The 24,530-nt window shown below is 44.2% G+C and overlaps 1 protein-coding gene across 4 annotated transcripts in view; it reads right to left on the minus strand.

Moving 5' to 3' along the window:
- Nucleotides 1-302: 302 nt before the first annotated feature.
- The window catches only part of lrrc8c (leucine rich repeat containing 8 VRAC subunit C), a 96,698-nt gene continuing 72,470 nt past the window's right edge, over nucleotides 303-24,530 (minus strand). For 3 of the 4 annotated variants that reach the window (XM_063064685.1, XM_063064686.1, XM_063064683.1), the window contains one exon: nucleotides 7,218-16,179. In XM_063064685.1, the coding sequence (XP_062920755.1) occupies nucleotides 13,894-16,179 (2,286 nt within the window). In that variant the 3' untranslated portion in view covers nucleotides 7,218-13,893. Of the gene's footprint in view, nucleotides 487-7,217; nucleotides 16,180-24,530 lie in introns of those variants that run through there. The other variant, XM_063064684.1, reaches the window with a different exon arrangement.

Below are 24,530 nucleotides of genomic sequence, written 5' to 3' on the forward strand. Positions count from 1 at the left end.
TCAACATTTTAGGAGCAGCTTCTTCTTCTCTGCATCTGATTTCTGAATGGACATTGAACACTACCTCACCACTTCTTAATTTTCATCTTTGCACTGCTTGTTTAACTATTATATATAAGTACACATGAATTACAATAAGTATATATGTATGCATGTGTATATATAATATATATACACTCACACACACGTATACTTACTGTAATTCATGTTTACCCCTATTACTTTGTATTTCATTGTACTGCTGCCACAAAGACAACAAATTTCAGGACATATTCAGTGATATTACACCTGATTCTGATTATATATTATTGTAATTTGTAGTATATTTTATGTATTGCACTGTCCTGTTTTTGCAAAGCAACAGATTTGATGACATACACCAGTAATAATGAACCTGATTCTGAAATGAGACGAATATGAGATTGGTGTAGTTGTTGATGGCCAGTGCAGACTCAGGGACTGTTTCTGTGCTGAATTTCAATGACTCTGCAATACAGAAAAACAAACAGTCTGTAAACTTTTATCAACAGATTTATTTTTATTATGTACAAAATGTTTTGACAAATTAAAACAGTTTTAAGGTATCATTAGGATAACTACCAAAAGACAAAGGTATGTTCTGTCTATCATCCTCTGCAGTGACACCATGAGTCAAAATTTAAAACACTGTGTGCAATTTGTAACATCAGGAGTCTTCTTGCATTTCCAGTTCTGCATATCCTCCTATACACTTAAAGTGAATTAAAGAAATCTATACGATTTAGGAAGGAGCATATTCAAAATCTGCACAGATTATTCTGTTGAACAGACTGTCTATAGGTGTTCTAACGTAGCTGTTTGTGCCATTAATGCAGTATACTCATCCATGGTAATCCAGGAAACACAATTGCACTGTTTTTTAAACTGGAATCCTACCATCCTGGCCATGTTCTCTTCTTGCTGCTGCCATCAGAAAGGAGGTCCAGGAGCCTTAGGACCCACCCCACCAGATTCAGGAACAGTCATTACACTTCAACCATTAGGCCCCTGAACCAGTGCGGATAACTTCACTCATCCCAACACTGTACTGATTCCACAACCTATGGACTCACTTTCAAAGACTCCTAAACTCACGTTCCCAATTTTATTTATTTACTTATTTGTGTGCTTGTCTGATTTCCTTTTGTATTTGCACAGTTTGCCTTTGTTTGCCAATTGGCTGTCAGTCTTAGTGTGTGGTCTTTCATGGATTTTGGTTCTATTGTATTTCTTCATTCTACTGTGAATGCCCACAAGAAAATGAATCTCAAGGTAGTGTATAGCGACATATACATACTTTTGGACTTTCAACAATAATTTGAACAATTTCTGAAATCATATTTGTGTTAACAATAGAAAAATCATTTTCATAAACAACACGATGCTAGACTCCTGCACAAGTTTCAGTAGAAAACTCTGCTTTGCTGTTAACCCTTGCACGAAGTAACTAATTGACAGTCAACTGATTGAAAGGTGATTATAAACTGCATTATCCGAGATATTTATCGGGAACGCTGAGTAAAGAGGGGCCTTAGCATCATCAATAATCCCTCCCATCCGTCCACCAAACTCTTTGACCCCCCTACCATCAGGCAGGAGGTACTGTAGCATTAGGACAAAAACTGTTAGAAAAGGAAACAGCTTCTTTTCATAGCCCTAAGACTACTGAACTCCCTGCCGCCACCCAGGTCTCATCATGTTTAAAAAGCCAGTAGCGTTATACTGTTTTCTTTTTAACTTGAGTCATGAATGCACCTTATTATCTGTTAATTTATTTGTGGTAATATTACTGTGTGTGTGTGTGTGTGTGTGTGTGTGTGTGTGTGTGTGCGCGCGCGTGTGTGTTGTGTACCTTGGTCCGGAGGAACATTGTTTCATTTGGCAGTTTATATGTATACAGTTGAAATGACAATAACTTTGAACTTGATTAAGCAAATACATCTTTCCTACACATATACCGTCATAAATATAGTTACATAGCTACATTGGCAGTCAATTAAAACACTGCTGGATGCTGTTCAGAAACATAATTATATATAATATTACTATTTGAAATATAATTTACTAATACAAAGTGTCCCAGTTCACATACTCAACTTTATAGTAATGTACGTCAAGAAAATACAATGTTGTGATATGTACAGTGTGATAAAAATTGACATTAAAAAAGTTTTAAAAAAGGCAATTTAATTCTAAATCAGTAGTGGACACACATACCATACAGGTTCCAGCAGATAAACCAGTGAATCTGAAATGCAGTGATATGGTTTTTGTTACTGATGGATAATTTGGATTTTCAGGCAGAAAAAGGCAAACTCCCTAGCTTATTATCAATGGCACAAGAATGCACAAATAATTACTATTTAGTTTGCCCTAATAAGTAAGTGCAGAGTTGAGTGATGATAATATTTTGAACACACGAAGGCTTCCCTGCAGTCGAACAAGTAAACTTTATTCATATTGCAGGAGTGGCTAAGAAAGCAGTCCGTTAATCTCATTCACCCAATGAAAATGCTGAACCGAGTCTCTATGCTATGAATGCATGTTTCTGGAAATCTCTACAGGAGACAGTCGTGCAAATGACTTTAGCTTCAGAAATTGCTCAATGTGTATAAGATATGAAAGTGCAGTAGAGTGAGACTCTGCCCTGCAGGGACTCCACTCTGTTTCAAGCTGATTGTAAAGAAGCCCTTAATCAAAACAAATGCAGCTTATTAGTGAGACGGACTTCAGAAAATGTGAGATTTATACTTACTTTGCTGATTTTTTTTAACCCTCAGTCTGAAAAGTAGTGAATTCAGTACATTTACCTGATTACAATATTATTCCAGCAGTCATGAAATAAAATAGAAATTCCCCCTGTATTGCAAACGCATAGACATCTTAAATGAGAAACATCATGAATAGTCATTCCTTTTAAATGTTTTATGAACGTTTCTAAACACACATTGATCTGTTAGTTAATTCTAATGTTCTTTGGTTGAATTATTCAAAATATATTATTTACTTTGAAGATTTCACACAAAATACTTCACAGGTCTGCTATTTTTAACCTGTGGAACTTAGTATATCAAAGCAATTTATTTTTAAAAACACACTCCGAATATGAAAGGAAACGGGCACTTCTTTTGAAACGAAGTAAATAGGCAGCATCAGTAGTAAAGTGCAGACAGCAGCCATGACCAACTTTTGTCTTAACTAGCCTAGAGCACGGCAGATAACCAAGTGCCACATTTGAGACAGGGCTGGCAAAAAGGGAGTGACTGAATAACAATGACACATGAGATCAACTGGTCAACCTGTTTGTATTGGGTTAGAAATAAGCACTGTCTAGAAGACACAGGCTGCTAGAATCTGCCAGACACTCTTCCATGGAACTTCCCAATGTTTGTTGCCTTTGGGCGTGTTTTTCCAGGAGCAGAGGGACATAGAACATTACAGCACAGTACAGGCCCTTCGACACACAATGCTGTGCAAACTTTTAACCTACTCCAAGATCAATCTAATGCTTCCCTCCCACATAGCCCCCTCCCATTTCTTTTTCATCCATATGCCTATCTCAGAGTCTCTTAAATGTAGCTGAGCCTGTTGGAAGTCTACAAAATTATGAAGGAATGGACAAGGAAAATAATGATCTTTGTCCCATGGTGAGGGTGTCCAAGACCAAAGGGCATTGGTTTAAAGTGAGAGGTAGGAGGTTTAAAGGGAAACTGAAGGGGAATATTTTCAAAAAGAGATTGATTGTAATCTGGTATCCACTGCCAGAAGTGGAGGATCCTGTCTGAACATTTAAGAAGTATTTGAATTGCAAGGACTAAACGCAGGTGCATAGATGGGTGCAATGCTTGGCATGGATGTGATGGGTCAATAGGGCATCTTTCTGAACTTGGTGAATCTATGACAAAGTCACCATAAGAATGGAAACATCGTTGTTCCAGCATTCAATATTTAAATAGACAGGTGTTCCTCACTCAAATTCCTGGGCACCCTAGCCCAGCAGTGCAGTGGAACTGACACAATGAGGAACAATGGTGTAGTCAGCCCCACCTTTAAAAGGCCAACGAGCAAGAGTCAAAAACTTGTGTTTGTCAGTAGCTCCCCCATTCCAAGAAACACTTCTGAATCACTGTCACATTAAAGACCCTCAAAAGTACAGGGTACATTTCTCCATTGCTGTGAAGCGGAGTTTGCAGTCCTGGCTAAAATTCCTACCCCAGTCAAAGGACAGGCAGATAAACCAGTTGCTTAACTTCTTAACACAAGAGATTGTGCAGATACTGGAAATCCAGAGTAACACACACAAAATGCAGTTGGAACTCAGCAAGTCAGGGCTTCTTCCACCTTCCTTTTCAATGATGATGAAGGGTCTCGGCCTGAAACGTCGACTCTTTATGCCTCTCCATAGAAGCTGCCTGACCTGCTGAGTTCCTCCAGCATTTTGTGAGTGTAGCTTAAGTCATTGCTGCTTGAAATAATATTTATCTGCTGAACAATTCTCAGTGCAATTAAAAAGCAACTCACTGTGAATTCATCTTGCACCTGGCATCTCCTTTCCCTGACAATGCTGGACAAGCAGTAAGATATTTTTTAAGTAACAGTTATTTAACTAGGTTTTCATGACAGTGGGTCTCTACAAATCACGGTCCTCACATTTATTTATTGAATGATTTATTTTTTGCATGATTTGAACTCATTTCTACATTAGTTGTTTGTCAGTCTTTGTTATGTAAAGTTTTCATAAATTCTGCAGCATTTCTTTATTTTCCTGCAAGAAAACAAATGCCAAGGCAGTATATGGTGACATACAGTGTATGTACTCTGATAATAAATTTACTCTGAACTTTGGGTTTAAAACCTCTGAGGAAACTCCAGCACAAACAAAGTGTTGGGATGTACTGTTCTACCGTTACGCTGCACGGGCTCTCTAGGACATTTCATTCTCCTTCGGTAACATCCCGACCAAGCTAGAAGGAAAAAAAAATAACGTGCAGCAGGCTAGCCTCCATCAATCTGATCGGGACCACACTTTGGATAAAGAACCAGAGGGAGGCTGAGGGATCCTCTCTTAATTCTATGGATTTTGAATTGCACTTCCACCATGCATAACAGAAGCAGACTGAAGGATAAATGGGAACGCGATATTGGTTTGAGTGTACAGGTACACATAAAACAGAAAGGATAGTTGGACTTGTGCAATAACTGCTAATACTAAGAGCCTGTAGAGTTATAATGGGATAATTGGCCACCTTGTATGTGGTAGTATCTTTTAAATTCTGATTCATAGATAGAGTTCTGTCAATATTTACTCATATAATCAGAGAAAAGTTAAGCGTGTGACACTTGTGGGCTGCCCAACACAATCCTCACTGATTTGATTTGACGCAAATGTCACATTTCGCTGTATGTTTTGATGTACGTGTGACATTTTCACAACATATACCGGTGATATTAAACCTGATTCTGATTCTCATAAATAAAGCCAATCTAATCTTTATCTTTGATAACATCTGGGTTCTGTGGTAACTGGAATTCAGAAGAATGAGGGGGCGGGGATTGCATTGAAACTTAACCAAAAGTTGAAAGGCCGAGATAGAGCGGATGTGGAGAGAATGTTTCCTAAAATGGGGGAGTCTACGACCAGAGGGACTTCTATTTAGAATGGAGATGAGGAGGAATTCCTTTTGCCAGAGACTGGCGAATCACTGGAATTCATTGCCACAGACAGCTGTGGAGGCCGAGTCATTGTGTATACTTAAGGCAGAAGTTGATAGGTTCTTGATTAATCAGGCCATTGAGGGATGTGGGGAGAAGGCAGGAGATTGGGGCTGAGAGGGGAAATGGAGCAGCCAAGATGAAATGGAGGAACGGACTTGATGGCAGAATTAGTTCTGCTCCTATACCTTACGGTGTATGGTCTTACGTGGGTCTCGTTTCAAGCATAATCTTATTTCTGACTGTAAAAGCCCTTTTAATATGGAATTTCATTACACGCCATCCTTCTGAAGAGCCATTGTCACACTGCCATTAGTACATTTATTCCATTATCTTTGCAATAACTGACAAAGGAAGAGAACATTAACTCTGGCACAAACTTGTTATTATAGATCCACAAGGTTTGCCCTCGGTTTTATCCCACTTTTCCTACAGCTTCTTCTGGCTTTCAGGAGATCCTTATGAAATCAGTGACAATGGCCTGTAAATATCCTAAATCTACTAATGCTACCCTCTAAGACGAATCTCTCTCATGCCTCAGTGAGTGACATTTTGGTGCCTTGGGAAAGACATGATAAAATATTTACCAGGTGGTATTATATGGAACTCTGCCATGGACAGTGCCAAGCCCGGCCGCCAAACGAGGAGATTTGGGCATGGGGCTAGCAACCCCATCCTGTAAAAACCCAGAGCTACAGAGATGCCAACCGAAGCTCCAAAGACCTCATCCCTGGGAGAGGAAGGATCAATGAAAATGGGCTGCACTTGGAAACAAGCTGAAAGGTTGGCCCAGCACAAAGGATTCGAGCAAGCCGCTGTCGGTGGTGTATGCCCCAGTAGGGGTGATGGACCTACGCCATTATATGAGTAATATATGAGTGGTAATTTTCATCGGCTAGTTACAGATTTACAACCCAGAGTTCAATTTGCCAACTAGTTAATTATGTTAATTACAAACCAATAACCTTTAGGGTGAAAACAGGCCCTTTGGGCACCCCATTGTGCCAATTATGTTGTCGGATTGAGTCAGTACTATTGACTGCATTTGGTCCATATCCCTTTCAATCAGGGCTTCCCAACCTGAGGTCGACAGACCACTTGCTTATTGGTATTGGTCCAAGGCACAAAAAGGTAGGAACCCCTGCTTTAAACTTTACCGAACTATGGGACATTTCAAATGCCTTCAAAATGTTGCAATTGTATCCACTTCCTCTGCAGCTTAGTCCATATACTCACACCATCTGTGTGAAACATTTGCCCCCCCCGACCCCGGTCCCTTTTAAAATCTTTTCTGTCTCACTCTAGTTCTGGACTCCGCTTCCTGAGGGTGGCGGGGTGGAGATACGTCTCTATCAAAGGAGCTGTGAGGTGCTTCTTCCCTCCGTTAGCCTGCAGGTCACCCTTGGGCAAGGTGTAGTGCCCCCCCCCCCCAGATCAGGGTCACGTGAAGCCGTGGGAGCAGGTGGGAGATGGTCGTATGAGCAGCTGGTGCCAGGCATGTATGTATAGGCAGTCTATGTAGGCTAATCATACTTATATGTGGCCACACTCAAACAGTTAATGTACATTGTATTTCATAGGATTGTTTTTACATTGTGTTCTTTATGATTAATGTGTTTTTATGGTGTATCAGATCCAGGATTAATCATTTTGTTCTCCTTCTCGTATAAGAAGAATGGCAATAAACAGTTTTGAACCTTGAACTACGGGTCAGACAGTGTTGACAATAAAGCGTTAATAGCATTGGGGCTAAACTACTGCTCTTGTATCCTGAGGGGTTGACACTCGATCTGGAGACGAGTTTAAACCTCATCACAGCAGGTGGGGAATTAGAACTCGAGTAAGTACATAAATCCTAGGAGGATTGAGACAAGTGAAGCTTCCCCATCTCCCTCCTCCCCAGCTTAACTGAATTTTACAGGAGCACCTTTGAGACCGTCCTGACAAGCTGCAGCTCCATATGGTATGGGAGCAGCAGAGCATTGGACGAGAGGTCCCTACAAAAGACTGTGAGAATGGCTGAGAGGATTATAAGGGGTCGTCCTACCACCTATCAGGGACATTTATCAGGAGCGCTGAGTACGCAGGGCCCTTAGTATTATTAAGGATCCCACCCATCCAGCATCCTTTAACTTTCTACCATCAGGCAGGAGACTCCGATGCATAAAGATAAGAACGGTCAGGATGGGAAACAGTCTCTTCCCTCAGGCCATTAGGCTTCTGAACTCCCTGCCGCATCGCATTCGAAGTGTCACTGATTAATCTGTTCTGTACATTACAATATTTAATTTATGCACCCTTGTTTACTTATGTGTAATTCAACTATATTTTATCCTTACTGTCCTAAGTTAATGTGCGTTATATGTGTTTTATTTGTACTACTGTGCTTTAGGTTTGGAGAAACAATATCTCGTTTGATGATATACATGTATATACTTAAATGACAACAAACTTGATGATCTGGAACTTTGGGAAGAGTGACCATGAAAGGATTTGGTTGACTTCAATGCCACCTGATTCAATAATGTCCTTCAGGTAAGCATATCTGCCACCCTCACTGGGTCTGGCCTCTATACTCAGTGGGCACTTTATTAGGTACACCTGCTTGTTAATGCCAATATCTAACCAGCCAATCATGTGGCAGCAACTCAATGCATAAAAGTATGCAGACATGGTCAGGAGGTTCATCTGCCGTTCAGACCAAACATCAGAACGGGGAAGAAACGTGATCTAAGTGACTTTGATCGTGGAATGATTGTTGGTGCCAGATGGAGAGGTTTGAGTATCTTAGAAACTGCAGATCTCCTGGGATTTTCACACCCAACAGTCTTTAGAGTTTACAGAGACTGGTTCCAAAAACAAAAAAACATCCAGTGAGGAAGGCATCAGTAACTCAAATAGCACAACATGTCAATCCTTGAAGTGGATGGGCTACAGCAGCAGAAGACCATAAATATACACTCAGTGGCTACTTAGGTAGAGGAGGTACTTAACGAAGTGGTACTGAGTATATATCACTGCAGGCACTTGTTCTGAACAAGTCGTTAATTCAGAAGAACCCAGGGAAGGAATAATGGAATATCAATCTGACCCTGGGAACCTACTGTTTTTATAATGAGCATATCCTGATACACAAGACTGTTAGCTTTAATATGCCACTTAAAAATCATCTGGAGTTCTCACTTAAAGGATAAAGGAATGTGTTGTGGATTTTATCGGGATTTAGGGATGCAAAGAGAAAGTCCTTGAGTCATAGTTATACAGCATAGATCCTAGCCATCTCGCCCAAGTCAAATTGCCCAACTGCATGCATTTGGCCCATGTTCCTCTAACACATACCCATCCATGTACCTGTCTAAATGTAATTTAACACACTCGTCATTATCTTGAAGATGTAATCCATTTTCTCGCCATTAGGTGAAGAAAAAGTGGTTTTACCCACACTACCACAATGTGGACTAAAGCAGCTAAGTACATGCATTCTTGCGCTACGTAAAAAAATTGGAATGACATCAGATATATTACAGAAATAAGAACATGACATTCAGACCAATCATCCAGCTAAATTCATCTGAAAACCAGCTCAACATCTACCTAATTTCTTGAAGCAAATGATTAATGTAATTGTAAATTAAAAAAACAGGTCTAACAGCCTCTGTGGAGAGAGAAGCAGAGTTAACATTTCAGCTCTGATCATTTTTATCCACCTGGAGCATTATCTCCTCCAAAGGACCACAACCTTGTCATTGGGTCTGGGGGCTTGTGGGCCTCAATAACCAGAAGAGCTTTGTTGGCTGGAGTCAGCACTTTATGCTTTGGCTCTTGAAGGGGTCACCCATGCCAAACAGGTCAAAGGGTAGAGGCCAGACTGAGAGTGGTCCACTGGTCCTCCAGGTTCGGGGGTTCAGCTCAGGGCTAACAACCTGAGTGGTCAAACAAAATTGTTACAGAGACAGCAATGAAGAATCCTTCTACATCTGTGTGCGATGGTATTCCTGAGTCTCCACCCAGTTCTTGCATGGCTAACTCTTGTGAAAACTAAGACGAAGCTACTGACATGATGAAGGAAGCCCTGAACACCTCCAGAGATGGAGGACCTTCATTGCTGCTCTACATGCCAGCAGTGTAATGAGCAGCAAGTAAATAAGTGAAAAATTAATTCTTTTTTCTCTCTCCACAAATCATGTCCACACTGTTGCTTATCTCCAGCATTTTCTGTGTTTTTTTAAAAATCAACATCTACAGTGTTTTTCTTTTGGAACAGTGATTGAGTTGACATTCCTTCAGTAACCGAAGGCAATAAAGTGACACTTCCTCCATAAATACTTCTCTCAATATTTTAACAAAATCAGAATTTGCTGGAAAACCTTAGCAGGTCAGGCAGCGTCCATGTAAAGAGGGAGCGTTAATATTTCATGTCTGAGACCCTTATTATCATTTGCCGTCATTACTTACCCGCTCCTGGCTCCTGCTTCATTTTGACACTGGGGCTGTACAGGCCAATGATGGGTGCTTTGCACCCTCTGCTGTCGAAACGACTGTACTATCACCTTAGCACTGACTTCCAGAAAACTCATGTTCCAGGATCTGCAGTCACTTGTGGCTATTGTGCAAACCGCACCCATTACAAGCTCTCTGTAAGCCAGGAACAAGTTAAGGCTATTGAAATTAAAATTAATTGGTCAATGGGAAACATGGTTCAATATGTAGGGACCGCTTTCTAGGAAAAACACATGCATACTTTGACTGCTAGGGTCAAGGTGCATGCAAGGTACAATATCAGTGGTGGGGAGCCGGTGGGGGGGGGGGGGGTGGGTGTCAAACGTCAATCCTTCACAATGACTTGCATCTCTCCGTCACGCTGTAGCAGCTGCAACAAGGCAGCAAGCTCGCATTCACAAACGTCAAAAAGGGAGGCGACTTTGCTCGTCGTCGGTGACAGAAAACGTGTGAGAGGGCGACTGCTCCCTTGCTCCCCATTCAGCTGAAGTGAATGCACAGGAATGACACACGGGTTCAGAATAACAGGTTCCGACTTTATTCCCTGGAGCATAGCAGAATGGGGGGAGATTTGACAGAATCACTACAAAATTCTGAAGGGTACCGATAGGGTAAACGCAAGCAGGCTTTTTTCCACTGAGGTTGGGTGGAACTACAACTAGAGGTCATAGGTTAAGGGTGAAAAGTGAATTATCCAAAGAGAACATGAGGGGGAAGTTCTTCACTCAGAGGGAGGTCAGAGTGTGAAAGGAGCTGCCAGTGGAAGTGGTGGATGTGGGATTAATTTCAACATTTAAGAAAAATTGGGACAGGTACACGAATGGGAGGGATACGGAGGGCTATGGGCCAGGTGCAGGTCGATGGAACTAGGCAGAATAATAGTTTGGCCTGAACTAGATGGGCTGAAGGGCCTGTTTCTGTGCTGTAGTGCTCCATGACAATAGGGCTTACAAGAGACTGCAGATGCTGGAGCCTGGAGCAACTAACGAGCTGCCACAAGAACGTGGCAGAGTCTGTGCAGGCAGACGGTCAGTCAGGGCTTTGACTTGAAACCGCTCTTCGTTGGCAAAGGGATGGTTGATGTTTTGCATCTGATGCAGGGCCTCCGTCTCAACAGACACTTGCTCAGCCTGCTGAGTTCGTCCAGCAGTTCGTTCTTTTAACTATAAGCAGGGACCGATCCCAGGACTAGTAACCAAAGACCAAATGCTAACTTGTCCTCTTCCCCACAAATAAAACATTTGTCTATATACACTAAATTAATTTGTACACATACAAAAGTATATGGTAAACACAAGAAATTCTGAAGATGCTGGAAATCCTGAGCAACATACACAAAATGCTGGAAGAACTCAGCGAGACAGGCAGCATCTATGGAGGGGAATAAACAGTCGATGTTTTGGGCCGAGAAGTTGACTATTTATTTCCCACCACAGATGAACCTACCCACTCCAAGATCAATCTAACCCCTCTCTCCCACATAGTCCTCCATTTTTCTTTCATCCATCCACTCCCTCCTTCCGCAATTTCCATAATTCAAGCATCTCAACCCAAAAGGTGGACCACCCCTTTTCCTCCAAAGATGTTGCTCGACCTGCTGGGTCCTCCAGCAGCTTGTTTCCAACTCTCTGCCACTGCGGCCCTCCCTCACCCAACAGCCTCTATTTCAGCCCTCACCAACCTTCCTATCCCACCCAACGTCCCTTCTGGGGTCACAGGAATCGCAAAAACTGACTGCGCCCCCTACAGGTATTCACACTAATTTCCCATTCCCAGCTCTAGCGTGAGGCGTTTCTTCGTTCCAAGTCCAAGCACCTTCTGTAATAACATGCACAAAATGCTGGAGGAATGCAGCAAGTCAGTCAGCATCAATGGACAGGATCAATATTTTGGGCTGAGACCCCTCATGAGGACCAGAAAGGACTGGGGGAAGAAGCCAGAATTGAGACATAAGCCCTGAGATTTGTTGCTGTACAGGAAGTGAGCTCCAGTAAACCCAGCCCCCTACTCTCTAGATGAACAAATACATATATAGTTCCACGACTCCTCTCCGATATCCGATCCGTTGCCTTAAATCTGGAACCTCCCTGCCTGGGTCATGCAACCCCATTACCTCGAGTGCAAAGGCTTTTCTTTCCTTTCCAAGCAGTGCTTCAAGCAACTGATCTGCCCAGGAAACCTTTATCTCACTATCTTAAGACCATAAGACAAAGGAGCAGAAGTCGGCCATTCGGCCCATCGAGCCTGTTCCACCATTTTATCATGAGCTGATCCATTCTCCCATTTAGTTCCACTCCCCCGCCTTCTCACCATAACCTTTGATGCCCTGGCTACTCAGATACCTATCAATCTCTGCCTTAAATACACCCAATGACTTGGCCTCCACTGCTGCCCGTGGCAACAAATTCCATAGATTCACCACCCTCTGACTAAAAAAATTTCTTCGCATCTCTGTTCTGAATGGGCGCCCTTCAATCCTTAAGTCATGCCCTCTCGTACTAGACTCCCCCATCATGGGAAACAACTTTGCCACATCCACTCTGTCCATGCCTTTTCTTATACCCTTATACCCTTCCACCTCACCCTTTACTCTCTCCTGGCGGCATCCAGCCCTCAGGACCCCCAACACCCCGGACATACCCTCTCCTCATTGCTACCATCAGGGAGGAGGTCCAGGAGCCTGAAGACACACACTCAACATTTTAGGGACAGCTTCTTCCCCTCTGCCATCAGATTTCTGAATGCTCTATGAACCCATGAACACTATCTCACTATTTTTGCTCTCTTTTACACTACTTTTTAGCACTTCTTATAATTTATAACTCTTGACCTCTTCTACCTCACCATTTTGCACTACTAATTTATTTTTTGATTATTTCTTATTGTAGCTTATAGTATATTTTATATATTGCACTGTACCTCTGCCACAAAGCACAACAAATTTGTAGATATGTGTCAGTAATAGTAAAGCTGACTCTGATTCTGATCGGGGTTCTTCAACCTTCTGGTACGTTGCATCTTCTTGGGCAGCTTTGTCAGGTAAAGCCCTTCCAAAAGGCACGTTATTTTCCCAAGTTATTATTTTATCTCTATAAATAAGTTTGGATAAAACCACCCAACAGTTTACTGAGTGCTGAAATCCTGATATCATAAATATTACCTATATTTAAAGGCTGGGAGACACCCGTCAACACCTCTCCTCCTGCGCTCCCAAAAAACGTGGCACAGTTAAGATGCACAGTAACATTATTCCCAGCAGAAGCGAGACACCAACCGCGATATTCCATCTGTTGTCTCACATGGGCGCAGCTAAAAATATATATATATATATATATATATATATGTATAAAATAATGCATTTTAAAATATGAGGTTAATGTTAAAAATAATGCTGGTGAATTCGACTGGATGGGAAGCGATAACAAAACTTAACATTGACAAGGTGGCTGCTCAAACACAAGAGATTCTGCAGATGCTGGAAATCCAGAGTAACACACACACACACGCACACACACACAGAACGCTGGAGGAACTCAGCAGGTGGGGCAGCATCTATGGAGAGGAATAAACCGTCGATGTTTTGGGCCGAGACCCTTCATCAGGACTGCCTCTTGCTTGCACTCACCCAGGAGCGCCGGGCTAGTGCGGGGGTCACCTTCCACTCTATTCCGCCCTCATCTGTTCTCTGACGTCGCAAGGCAGCCCGTCAAAGAGGGTGTCCTCCACCAGCAGCCCGCTGCGTTTCAGCGAGCGGCAGTCTCCCAGCTCCCGGGGCAGCGCCTCCAAGTGGTTGCCTTTCAGCTCCAGCAGGGTCAGTAGTGCCAGGTTGCCGACCTTGGGCGACAAGATGGAGAGGCTATTGCGGCCCATCCTCAGCACCTTGAGCTTCTTGCAGAAGTACAGCTCATCAGGCAGGCTCTCCACCTTGTTGCCCGTGATGCAGAAGTCCTGCAGGTTCTGCAGCACCCCGATCTCCGGCGGGATGAAACGGATGTCGTTGTGGCCCAGGTCCAGTGTCCGCAGCTTGTTGCACAGGAAGAGGTGCGAGGGCAGTACCTCGATCTTGTTGTGGCTGAAGTACAGGCACTCCAGGCCGGTCAGCTTCTTGATGTGCTCCGGGATGTACGTTATGCTGTTGTGCCACAGCTTGAGGCCGGCGAGCTTGCGGCAGTGCTGGAAGCTGATAATCTCCTCCACCGACCGCAGGTTGTTCTCCTTCAGGTCCAGCTCCTGCAGGCTGGTCAGGCTGAACACAGCGTGGGGGATGCGCTCCAGGTCACAGTGCACCAGGCTCAGCTCTGCCAGGTTGGTTAGTTTCTTCAGACTGTTGAGCATGACCAGCTTCGTGCCGTCATTCTGGATGCACAGAGTCTGGAGGTGGCTGGAGGTTTCAACGATGGACGGCGGGATCTTGGTCAGGTTGCTCTTAATGCACAGGACTTTGAGGCTTTTGAGCTCCCGCAACGACTCCAGCGTGATGTTCTTGGACAGGTCGGGGCTCAGGGTGCCTTGGAGGTGAAGCTCCTCCAGACACTTCATGCTGTATATCCAGCTGGGCAGCTCCCGCATGTCGTCGAACTTGACCCTCAGGACCTTGAGGTTGTCCTTCAGGAAGGCCAGCGCCGCGCTGTGGATCTTCACGGAGCACTGGTACAGCGAGAGCTCCTGGAGCCCCTCCAGCTGCACGATGGTGGCCGGGATGGTGACGTTGTTGATGATCTCCAGCCTCAGCGACTGCAGCTCGGTCAGCTCGAACACCGTGTCGGGCAGCCCGGACAGCATGAAGAGCTGCAGCTCCAGCCTGTTCTGGCTGTTGGTCTGCAGTCTCTGGCGCAGCTTGTCCGGAGTCCACTCGTTGTTGAGGTTCAGCTGCTTGAGTTTGTTTTCGCTCACCTCGGAGAGGAAGACGGCGAACCTCTTGGAGTACAGGGGGTCGTACTGGTCGATGAGGTGCAGCATGAAAGCAAAGTCGTTCTTGACGTCGGGGATGTCGTCGATGCCTGTCTCGTGCCGGACGTACTCGAAGGAGTATTCCTTAAGGGAACGGTAGAAGAGCCAGTAGAGGGTGTAAAGGCAGGTCAAGCCATATACACTGACAAAGCACAGGTAGCAGATGGACAGCTTAGAGAACAAGTGTGCCATGGTGTGGTTGCAAGAAAACTTACGGTAGCCAGTCATCTCCTGAATGTTGACCTCACAATCCACCATGAAGTTGACTTTGGACACCAGGATGCTGTTGTAGACCACGATGAAAATGAACTTAATGACTTTGATGATGGTCTGGCGCACGTACATGGAATACAGCAGATCTCCTTCTTCCACGTGCAGTCGGAACTTCTTGACCTTCTCAAACAAAGCCTTGGCTTGCTCACCTTCCTTCTGGTCCAGGGCACTTACAGCTGGTTTCTCCACCACTATCTTTTCGGGGATGGAGCGCAGCGACTGGGTCTTGGCCAGATTACCCTCCGAGACAGACAGGCCTGGCGCTACCTTGGCCGCATTGTTCACCTCGCCGCCCTTGCTGTCCTTCTCCTCCGGATTCTCGCCAGAGACCTCGGAGAGAGCGCGGGTCGTCCAGGGAGAGTCAAAGCACTTGCCCAGGATTGAGATGAAATGCTCTATCTTGGAGCTGGACCCGGGGAACTTGAACCAAAAGTTGCTGCACAGCATGAAAATCAGGGTGTGTATCAGGACGAGATAGGGGAAATACTTGGCGTACCAGTGCAGGGCCCGCTCATAGCACATTTGGTTTATGAAGCTGTACTGCTGGAGGTCAAGGTTAGTCTTCAACCCTTTCATTTCATTGGTAGAAGCTGACATCGGTGTCTGTGACGGGGTGGGTGTTGTGTATTTACTGGAAGAAATGTTGACCAGAGTTTGGTTTGGAACAGGATGCAGGTTATAGTGCGAAGTTCGTTTCGGAAGACAAATAATCTTGTCTTGCATCACCTGGGAAAGGCAGAAACCCAAGGCATTACAATGGATAATGTTTGTGCTAGTTTAAATTGACATATTTAACAAAGAGTCATGTTATTTTTAGAAATTACACCATAAAAACTGCCCACTCTTTTCATTATTCTGCTGCTAGCCTGAGCTTTACAGTTCCTGTACAAAAAAAAATTCAGGAAGTATGAAAGCAAAATGCTGAAAATGCTCAGTGGGTCAGGCAGCATCTACAGAGAGAGAAAACAATTTAATATTTCATGTTAATGACATATCAGAGCATGTTATCTGATTTTAAAAAAAGCAAACAATGTGATTATTATCTACATTATTTTTGTTGCTTTTGTAAAGGACATTCAGGCTGCAGAATACTTCACAGTTAATGAGACACATCGGAAATGAGATCAATTTTGTAATGTAGAACATAAAACACGACAGCACAGCACAGGACCTTCGGCTCATGATGTTGTGCCAAGACTTTTATCTATTCCAAGACCTGTCTACCACATAGCCCTCCATTCCTCTTTCATTCATGCACCTAACAAAGTTCAAAGTATATTTATGATCGAAGAATGTATACATTAAACAAGAATCGTCTCCTTACAGGCAGCCGGAAAACAAGAAACCCAAAAGAGCCCATTAAAAAAATCTGACAAACACCCAATGTGCAGAGGCGGAAAAAAAAGCAAGCAAACAGCATTTGGAACGAAAGTCAGTCCTCACACTAATCTTGGCCTAGCTAACAGCCTCTTAAACATGTTTTTTTTTGCTGGCTATTTAGAATTAGAATTTATTTAAATCTTTCATCCATCCCACAACATGAGGGAGTAAAAATCTTGCGTTATGACTAAGTTGCAAAGTACAGACATGTGAATTTTAAAGTCTAATGGCTTGTAGAAAGATGTTGTCCCATTGCCTGTTGGACCCGGCTTTAATGCTGTGCAACACACACAAAATGCTGGAGGAACTCAGCAGGCCAGGCAGCATCTATGGAGAAACGTACAGTCGACGTTTCCGGCTGAAACCCTTCAGCAGGACTGATGCTGAGGTAATGCTGCGGTAGCATTTGCTGGACGGAAGCAGCTGAAACAGTTTATGGTCGGGGTGACTGGTGTCCCTGATGATCTTCCAGGCCTTCTTTCTGCACCTGCTGCTACGAATGCCCCCAATAGAGGGAAGTTCACATCCACAGATGTGCTGGGCTGCCCGTACCACTCTCTGCGGTGCCAACAGTCAAGGTTGGTGCAGTTCCCGTACCGGGTGGTGACACAGCCAGTCAGGATGCTCTCGATGGTGCCCCTGCAGGCGGTCTTGAGGATTTGGGGGCCCGTGCTGAACTTGAGTGTGCTGTGTATGTTTTGCACCCTGGTCCCAAAGAAATTATGTTTCGTTCAGCTGTAACAGTGTATGGTTGAATGCTAATTAAACTTGATTTGATTTAATTTCATGTCCCTACTGTATCTGCATCAACCACTAGACTGGCAGAGTATTCTACACACATGCCACTCATTGCAAAAGAACATTCATTTGACATTACCCCCCCCCCCATACTTTACTCCCACCTCCTTAAATTTATGCCCCCCCCGCCCATATTTGTCATTTCTGCCCTTGGTAAAAGTCTCTGGCTATCCACTCAACACATTCCTCATATCATCTTGTACACCTCTATCAAGTCACTTCTGAACTACCTTCTCTCCAAAGAGAAAAGACCCAGTTTGCTCCACCTATCATGGGAAACTGTGCAGGTAGCAAAGAGTAACAAGTGATGTTGGTTGAGGTATAAAGGACTGTCCAGGACAGTGTGGGAGGTTGATTTGAAAAAAATGTCACAGGATCTTTTCAATTCAAAATCTCACCTTAAAACTGACATAATCACAACAGCAGTACTCCCTCACCAGAACATCCCGAAAGTTAATTGGATTATATCCCTGAAGTGGGATTTGAACTCAAAAATCCATAAGACCGTAAGACAAAGGAGCAGAAATTGGCCATTCAGCCCATCGAGTCTGCTCTGCCATTTTATCATGAGCTGATCCATTCTCCCATTTAGTCCCACTCCCCCACCTTCTCACCATAACCTTTGATGCCCTGGCTACTCAGATACATAGAAACATAGAAAATAGGTGCAGGAGTAGGCCATTCGGCCCTTCGAGCCTGCACCGCCATTTATTATGATCATGGCTGATCATCCAACTCAGAACCCCGCCCCAGCCTTCCCTCCATACCCCCTGACCCCCGTAGCCACAAGGGCCATATCTAACTCCCTCTTAAATATAGCCAATGAACTGGCCTCAACTGTTTCCTGTGGCAGAGAATTCCACAGATTCACCACTCTGTGTGTGAAGAAGTTTTTCCTAATCTCGGTCCTAAAAGGCTTCCCCTCTATCCTCAAACTGTGACCCCTCGTTCTGGACTTCCCCAACATCGGGAACAATCTTCCTGCATCTAGCCTGTCCAATCCCTTTAGGATCTTATACGTTTCAATCAGATCCCCCCTCAATCTTCTAAATTCCAACGAGTACAAGCCCAGTTCATCCAGTCTTTCTTCATATGAAAGTCCTGCCATCCCAGGAATCAATCTGGTGAACCTTCTTTGTACTCCCTCTATGGCAAAGATGTCTTTCCTCAGATTAGGGGACCAAAACTACACACAATACTCCAGGTGTGGTCTCACCAAGGCCTTGTACAACTGCAGTAGTACCTCCCTGCTCCTGTACTCGAATCCTCTCGCTATAAATGCCAGCATACCATTCGCCTTTTTCACCGCCTGTTCTACCTGCATGCCCACTTTCAATGACTGGTGTATAATGACACCCAGGTCTCGTTGCACCTCCCCTTTTCCTAATCGGCCACCATTCAGATAATAACCTGTTTTCCTATTTTTGCCACCAAAGTGGGTAACTTCACATTTATCCACATTAAATTGCATCTGCCATGAGTTTGCCCACTCACCCAACCTATCCAAGTCACCCTGCATCCTCTTAGCATCCTCCTCACTGCTAACACTGCCACCCAGCTTCATGTCATCCGCAAACTTGGAGATGCTGCATTTAATTCCCTCATCCAAGTCATTAATATATATTGTAAACAACTGGGGTCCCAGCACTGAGCCTTGCGGTACCCCACTAGTCACCGTCTGCCATTCTGAAAAGGTCCCGTTTATTCCCACTCTTTGCTTCCTGTCTGCTAACCAATTCTCCACCCATACCAATACCTTACCCCCAATACCGTGTGCTTTAAGTTTGCACACTAATCTCCTGTGTGGGACCTTGTCAAAAGCCTTTTGAAAATCCAAATATACCACATCCACTGGTTCTCCCCTATCCACTCTACTAGTTACATCCTCAAAAAATTCTGAGATTCGTCAGACATGATTTTCCTTTCACAAATCCATGCTGACTTTGTCCGATCATTTCACCGCCTTCCAAATGTGCTGTTATCACATCCTTGATAACTGACTCCAGCAGTTTCCCCACCACCGACGTTAGGCTAACCGGTCTATAATTCCCCGGTTTCTCTCTCCCTCCTTTTTTAAAAAGTGGGGTTACATTAGCCACCCTCCAATCCTCAGGAACTAGTCCAGAGTCTAACGAGTTTTGAAAAATTATCACTAATGCATCCACTATTTCTTGGGCTACTTCCTTAAGCACTCTAGGATGCAGACCATCTGGCCCTGGGGATTTATCTGCCTTCAATCCCTTCAATTTACCTAACACCACTTCCCTACTAACATGTATTTCGCTCAGTTCCTCCATCTCACTGGCCCCTCTGTCCCTTACTATTTCTGGAAGATTATTTATGTCCTCCTTAGTGAAGACAGAACCAAAGTAATTATTCAATTGGTCTGCCATGTCCTTGCTCCCCATAATCAATTCACCTGTTTCTGTCTGCAGGGGACCTACATTTGTCTTTACCAGTCTTTTCCTTTTTACATATCTATAAAAGCTTTTACAGTCCGTTTTTATGTTCCCTGCCAGTTTTCTCTCATAATCTTTTTTCCCCTTCCTAATTAAGCCCTTTGTCCTCCTCTGCTGAACTCTGAATTTCTCCCAGTCCTCAGGTGAGCCACTTTCTCTGGCTAATTTGTATGCTTCTTCTTTGGAATTGATACTATCCCTAATTTCTCTTGTCAGCCACGGGTGCACTACCTTCCTTGATTTATTCTTTTGCCAAACTGGGATGAACAATTGTTGTAGTTCATCCATGCAACCTTTAAATGCTTGCCATTGCATATCCACCGTTAATCCTTTGATACCTATCAATCTCTGCCTTAAATACACCCAATGACTTGGCCTCCACTGCCGCCTGTGGCAACAAATTCCATAGACTCACCACCCTCTGGCTAAAAAAATTTCTTTGCATCTCTGTTCTGAATGGGCACCCTTCAATCCTTAAGTCATGCCCTCTTGTACTAGACTCCCCCATCATGGGAAACAACTTTGCCACATCCACTCTATCCTTGCCTTTCAACATTCGAAATGTTTCTATGAGGTCTCCCCTCATTCTTCTAAACTCCAAGGAATATAGTCCAAGAGCGGACAAATGTTCCTCATATGTTAACCCTCTCATTCCCGGAATCATTCTAGTGAATCTTCTCTGTACCCTCTCCAATGTAAGCACATCCTTTCTTAAATAAGGAGACCAAAGCTGCCCACAGTACTCCAAGTGAGGTCTCACCAGCGCCTTATAGAGCCTCAACATCACATCCCTGCTCCTATACTCTATTCCTCTAGAAATGAATGCCAACATTGCATTCGCCTTCTTCACCACCGACTCAACCTGGAGGTTAACCTTAAGGGTATCCTGTACGAGGACTCCCAAGTCCCATTGCATCTCAGAACTTTGAATTCTCTTCCCATTTAAATAGTAGTCTGCCCGTTTATTTCTTCTGCCAAAGTGCATAACCATACACTTTCCAACATTGTATTTCATTTGCCACTTCTCTGCCCATTCTTCCAATCCATCCAAGTCTCTCTGCAGACTCTCCGTTTCCTCAGCACTACCGGCCCCTCCAACTACCTTCGTATCATCAGCAAACTTAGCCACAAAGCCACCTATTCCATAACCCAAACCGTTGATGTACAATGTAAAAAGAAGCGGCCCCAACACGGACCCCTGTGGAACACCACAGGTAACCGGCAGCCAAACAGAATAGGATCCCTTTATTCCCACTCTCTGTTTCCTGCCAATCAACCAACGCTCTATCCACGTATGTAACTTTCCCATAATCCCATGGGCTCTTATCTTGTTAAGTAGCCTCATGTGTGGCACCTTGTCAAAGGCTTTCTGAAAATCCAAATATACAACATCCACTGCCTCTGCCTTGTCTAGCCTACTGGTAATTTCCTCAAAAAATTGTAATAGGTTTGTCAGGCAGGATTTTCCTTTAAGGAATCCGTGCTGAGTTCTGCCTATCTTGCCATATGCCTCCAGGTACTCTGTAACCTCACCCTTGACAATCGACTCCAACAACTTCCCAAACACCGATGTCAAGCTAACAGGTCTATAATTTCCTTTCTGCTTCCTTGCCCCCTTCTTAAATAGCGGAGTGACATTTGCAATCTTCCAGTCCTCCGGAACCATGCCAGAATCTATCGACTTTTGAAAGATCATCGCAATGCCTCCGCAATCTCCACAGCTACTTCCTTCAGAACACGAGGGTGCATTCCGTCTGGTCTGGGAGATTTATCTGCCTTTAGACTATTCAGCTTCCTGAATACTTTCTCTGTCGTAATTGTGACTGCGCATACTTCTCTTCCCTGCCACCCTTGAGTGTCCGGTATACTGCTGATGTCTTCCTCAGTGAAGACTGATGCAAAATACTCGTTCAGTTCCTCTGCTATCTCCCTATCTCCCATTACAATTTCTCCAGCATCATTTTCTATTGGTCCTATATCTACTCTCACCTGTCTTTTACTCTTTATATACTTGAAAAAACTTTTAGTATCCTCTTTGATATTATTTGCTAGCTTCCTTTCAGAGTTCATCTTTTCCCTCTTAATGACCTTCTTAGTTTCCTTTTGTAAGCTTTTAAAAACTTCCCAATCCTCTGTCTTCCCACTAATTTTTGCTTCCTTGTATGCCCTCTCCTTTGCTTTAACTTTGGCTTTGACTTCTCTTGTCAACCACGGTTGCATCCTTTTTCCGTTCGAAAATTTCTTCTTTTTTGGAATATACCTGTCTTGCACCTTCCTCACTTCTCGCATAAACTCCAGCCACTGCTGCTCTGCCGTCCTTCCTGCCAGTGTCCCTTTCCAGTCAACTTTGGCCAGTGCCTCTCTCATGCCACTGTAATTTCCTTTACTCCACTGAAATACCGACACATCAGATTTCGGCTTCTCTTTTTTATATTTCACAGTGAACTCAATCATGTTATGATCACTGCCTCCTAAGGGTTCCTTCACCTCAATCTCTCTAATCACCTCCGGTTCATTACACAATACCCAATCCAGTACAGCCAATCCCCTAGTGGGCTCAACAACAAGCTGTTCTAAAAAGCCATCTCGCAGACATTCTACAAATTCTCTCTCTTGAGTTCCAGTGCCAACCTGATTTTCCCAATCCACTCGCATGTTAAAATCCCCCACAATTATCATAACGCTGCCCTTCTGGCAAGCCTTTTCTATTTCCTGTTGTAATTTGTCGTCCACATCACTGCAGCTGTTTGGAGGCCTATAAATAACTGTCATCAGGGTCCTTTTACCCCTGCGATTTCTTAGTTCAACCCATAAAGAATCTGCACCTTCCGATCCTATATCACCTCTTTCTAATGATTTAATATCATTTCTTACCAATAAAGCCACACCTCCCCCTCTGCCTACCTTCCAATCCTTCCAATACACCGTGTATCCTTGGACGTTCAGCTCCCAGAGACATGCATCCTTTAGCCAGGTCTCAGTGATGGCCACAATATCATACCTGCCAATCTGTAACTGTACGACAAGATCATCCACCTCATTCCTTATGCTGCGTGCATTTAAGTAGAACACCTTAAGACCAGTATTTGGTACTTTTCACTTTGATTTCACTGCAACTTTATTGAACTGCAACTCATCACAATGGCTACAAATTTGCCCCATCACCTGCCTGTCTTTCCTGACATCTTTATTGCTCACTATCTTAGATTTATTTCTGTTTCCTCCTTCCTCCGCTCTATCATTCCAGTTCCCATCCCCCTGCCAAATTAGTTTAAACCCTCCCTAACAGCTCTATTAAACCTTCCCGCCAGGATATTGGTCCCTTTCGAGTTCAGGTGTAACCTGTCCATTTTGAACAGGTCATACTTCCCCCAGAACAGATCCCAATGGTCCAAGAATCTGAAGCCCTGCTCCCTGAACCAGACTGTCAGCCACGCATTCATCTGCTTGATCCTACTATTCTTGCCCTCGCTAGCATGTGGCACAGGTAACAATCCCGAGGTTACTACCCTGGAGGTCCTGCTTCTCAGCTTCCTTCCTAACTCCCGGAAATCTCTCTTCAGGACTTCCTCCCTTCTCCTATCTATGTCATTGGTACCAACATGTACCAAGTCAACTGGCTGCTTGCCCTCTCCCTTCAGAATATTCTGGACCCGATCCGAGACATCCCGTACCCTGGCACCTGGGAGGCAACACACCATGCGGGTATCTCTGTCAGGCTCACAGAATCTCCTGTCTGTTCCCCGACTATGGAATCCCCTATGACTAACGCATTCCTCTTCTCCCTCCTTCCCTCCTGCACAACAGCGCCAGGCTCAGTGCCAGAGACCCGGTCATCGTGGACGTCCCCTGTCAGGTCATCCCCCTCAAAAGCATCCAGAACAAGATATTTGTTGCTGAGGGGGACAACCACAGGTGTGCTCTCCACTCTCCAGGCATTTTCCTTCCCTCTCCTGACAGTCACCCAATTTTCTGACCCCTGTAGCCTAGGGATTACTACCTCCCTGTAGCTCCTGTCTATCACCTCTTCACTTTCCCTGATAAGCAGTAGGTCATCAAGCTGCAGCTCCAGATCCCTAACACGGTCTCTGAGGAGCTGCATCTCGGTGCTCCTGGTGCAGATGTGGCCATCAGGGAGGCTGGAGGTCTCCCAGATTCCCACATCTGACACCCTGAACAAAGCACTAACCCTGCAGGCATGCTATCTAATTCTACAGGAATGAAACAGGAAAATCAGCATGGAGATGAGAACACTGAGCCAAGGCTAATGCCAAATAGTATCTTCAACTGTCCATGTTCCGGCTAACCCTCAAGGAAAATGCAAAAGTTATCAAACAATTATCATATACAGTGGCATGCAAAAGTTTGGGCACCCCTGGCCAAAATTTCTGTTACTGTGAATAGCTAAGTGAGTAAAAGAGGACCTGATTTCCAAAAGGC

The sequence above is a fragment of the Mobula hypostoma genome, chromosome 12 (assembly GCF_963921235.1).
Source record: "Mobula hypostoma chromosome 12, sMobHyp1.1, whole genome shotgun sequence".
Lineage (NCBI taxonomy): Eukaryota > Metazoa > Chordata > Chondrichthyes > Myliobatiformes > Myliobatidae > Mobula > Mobula hypostoma.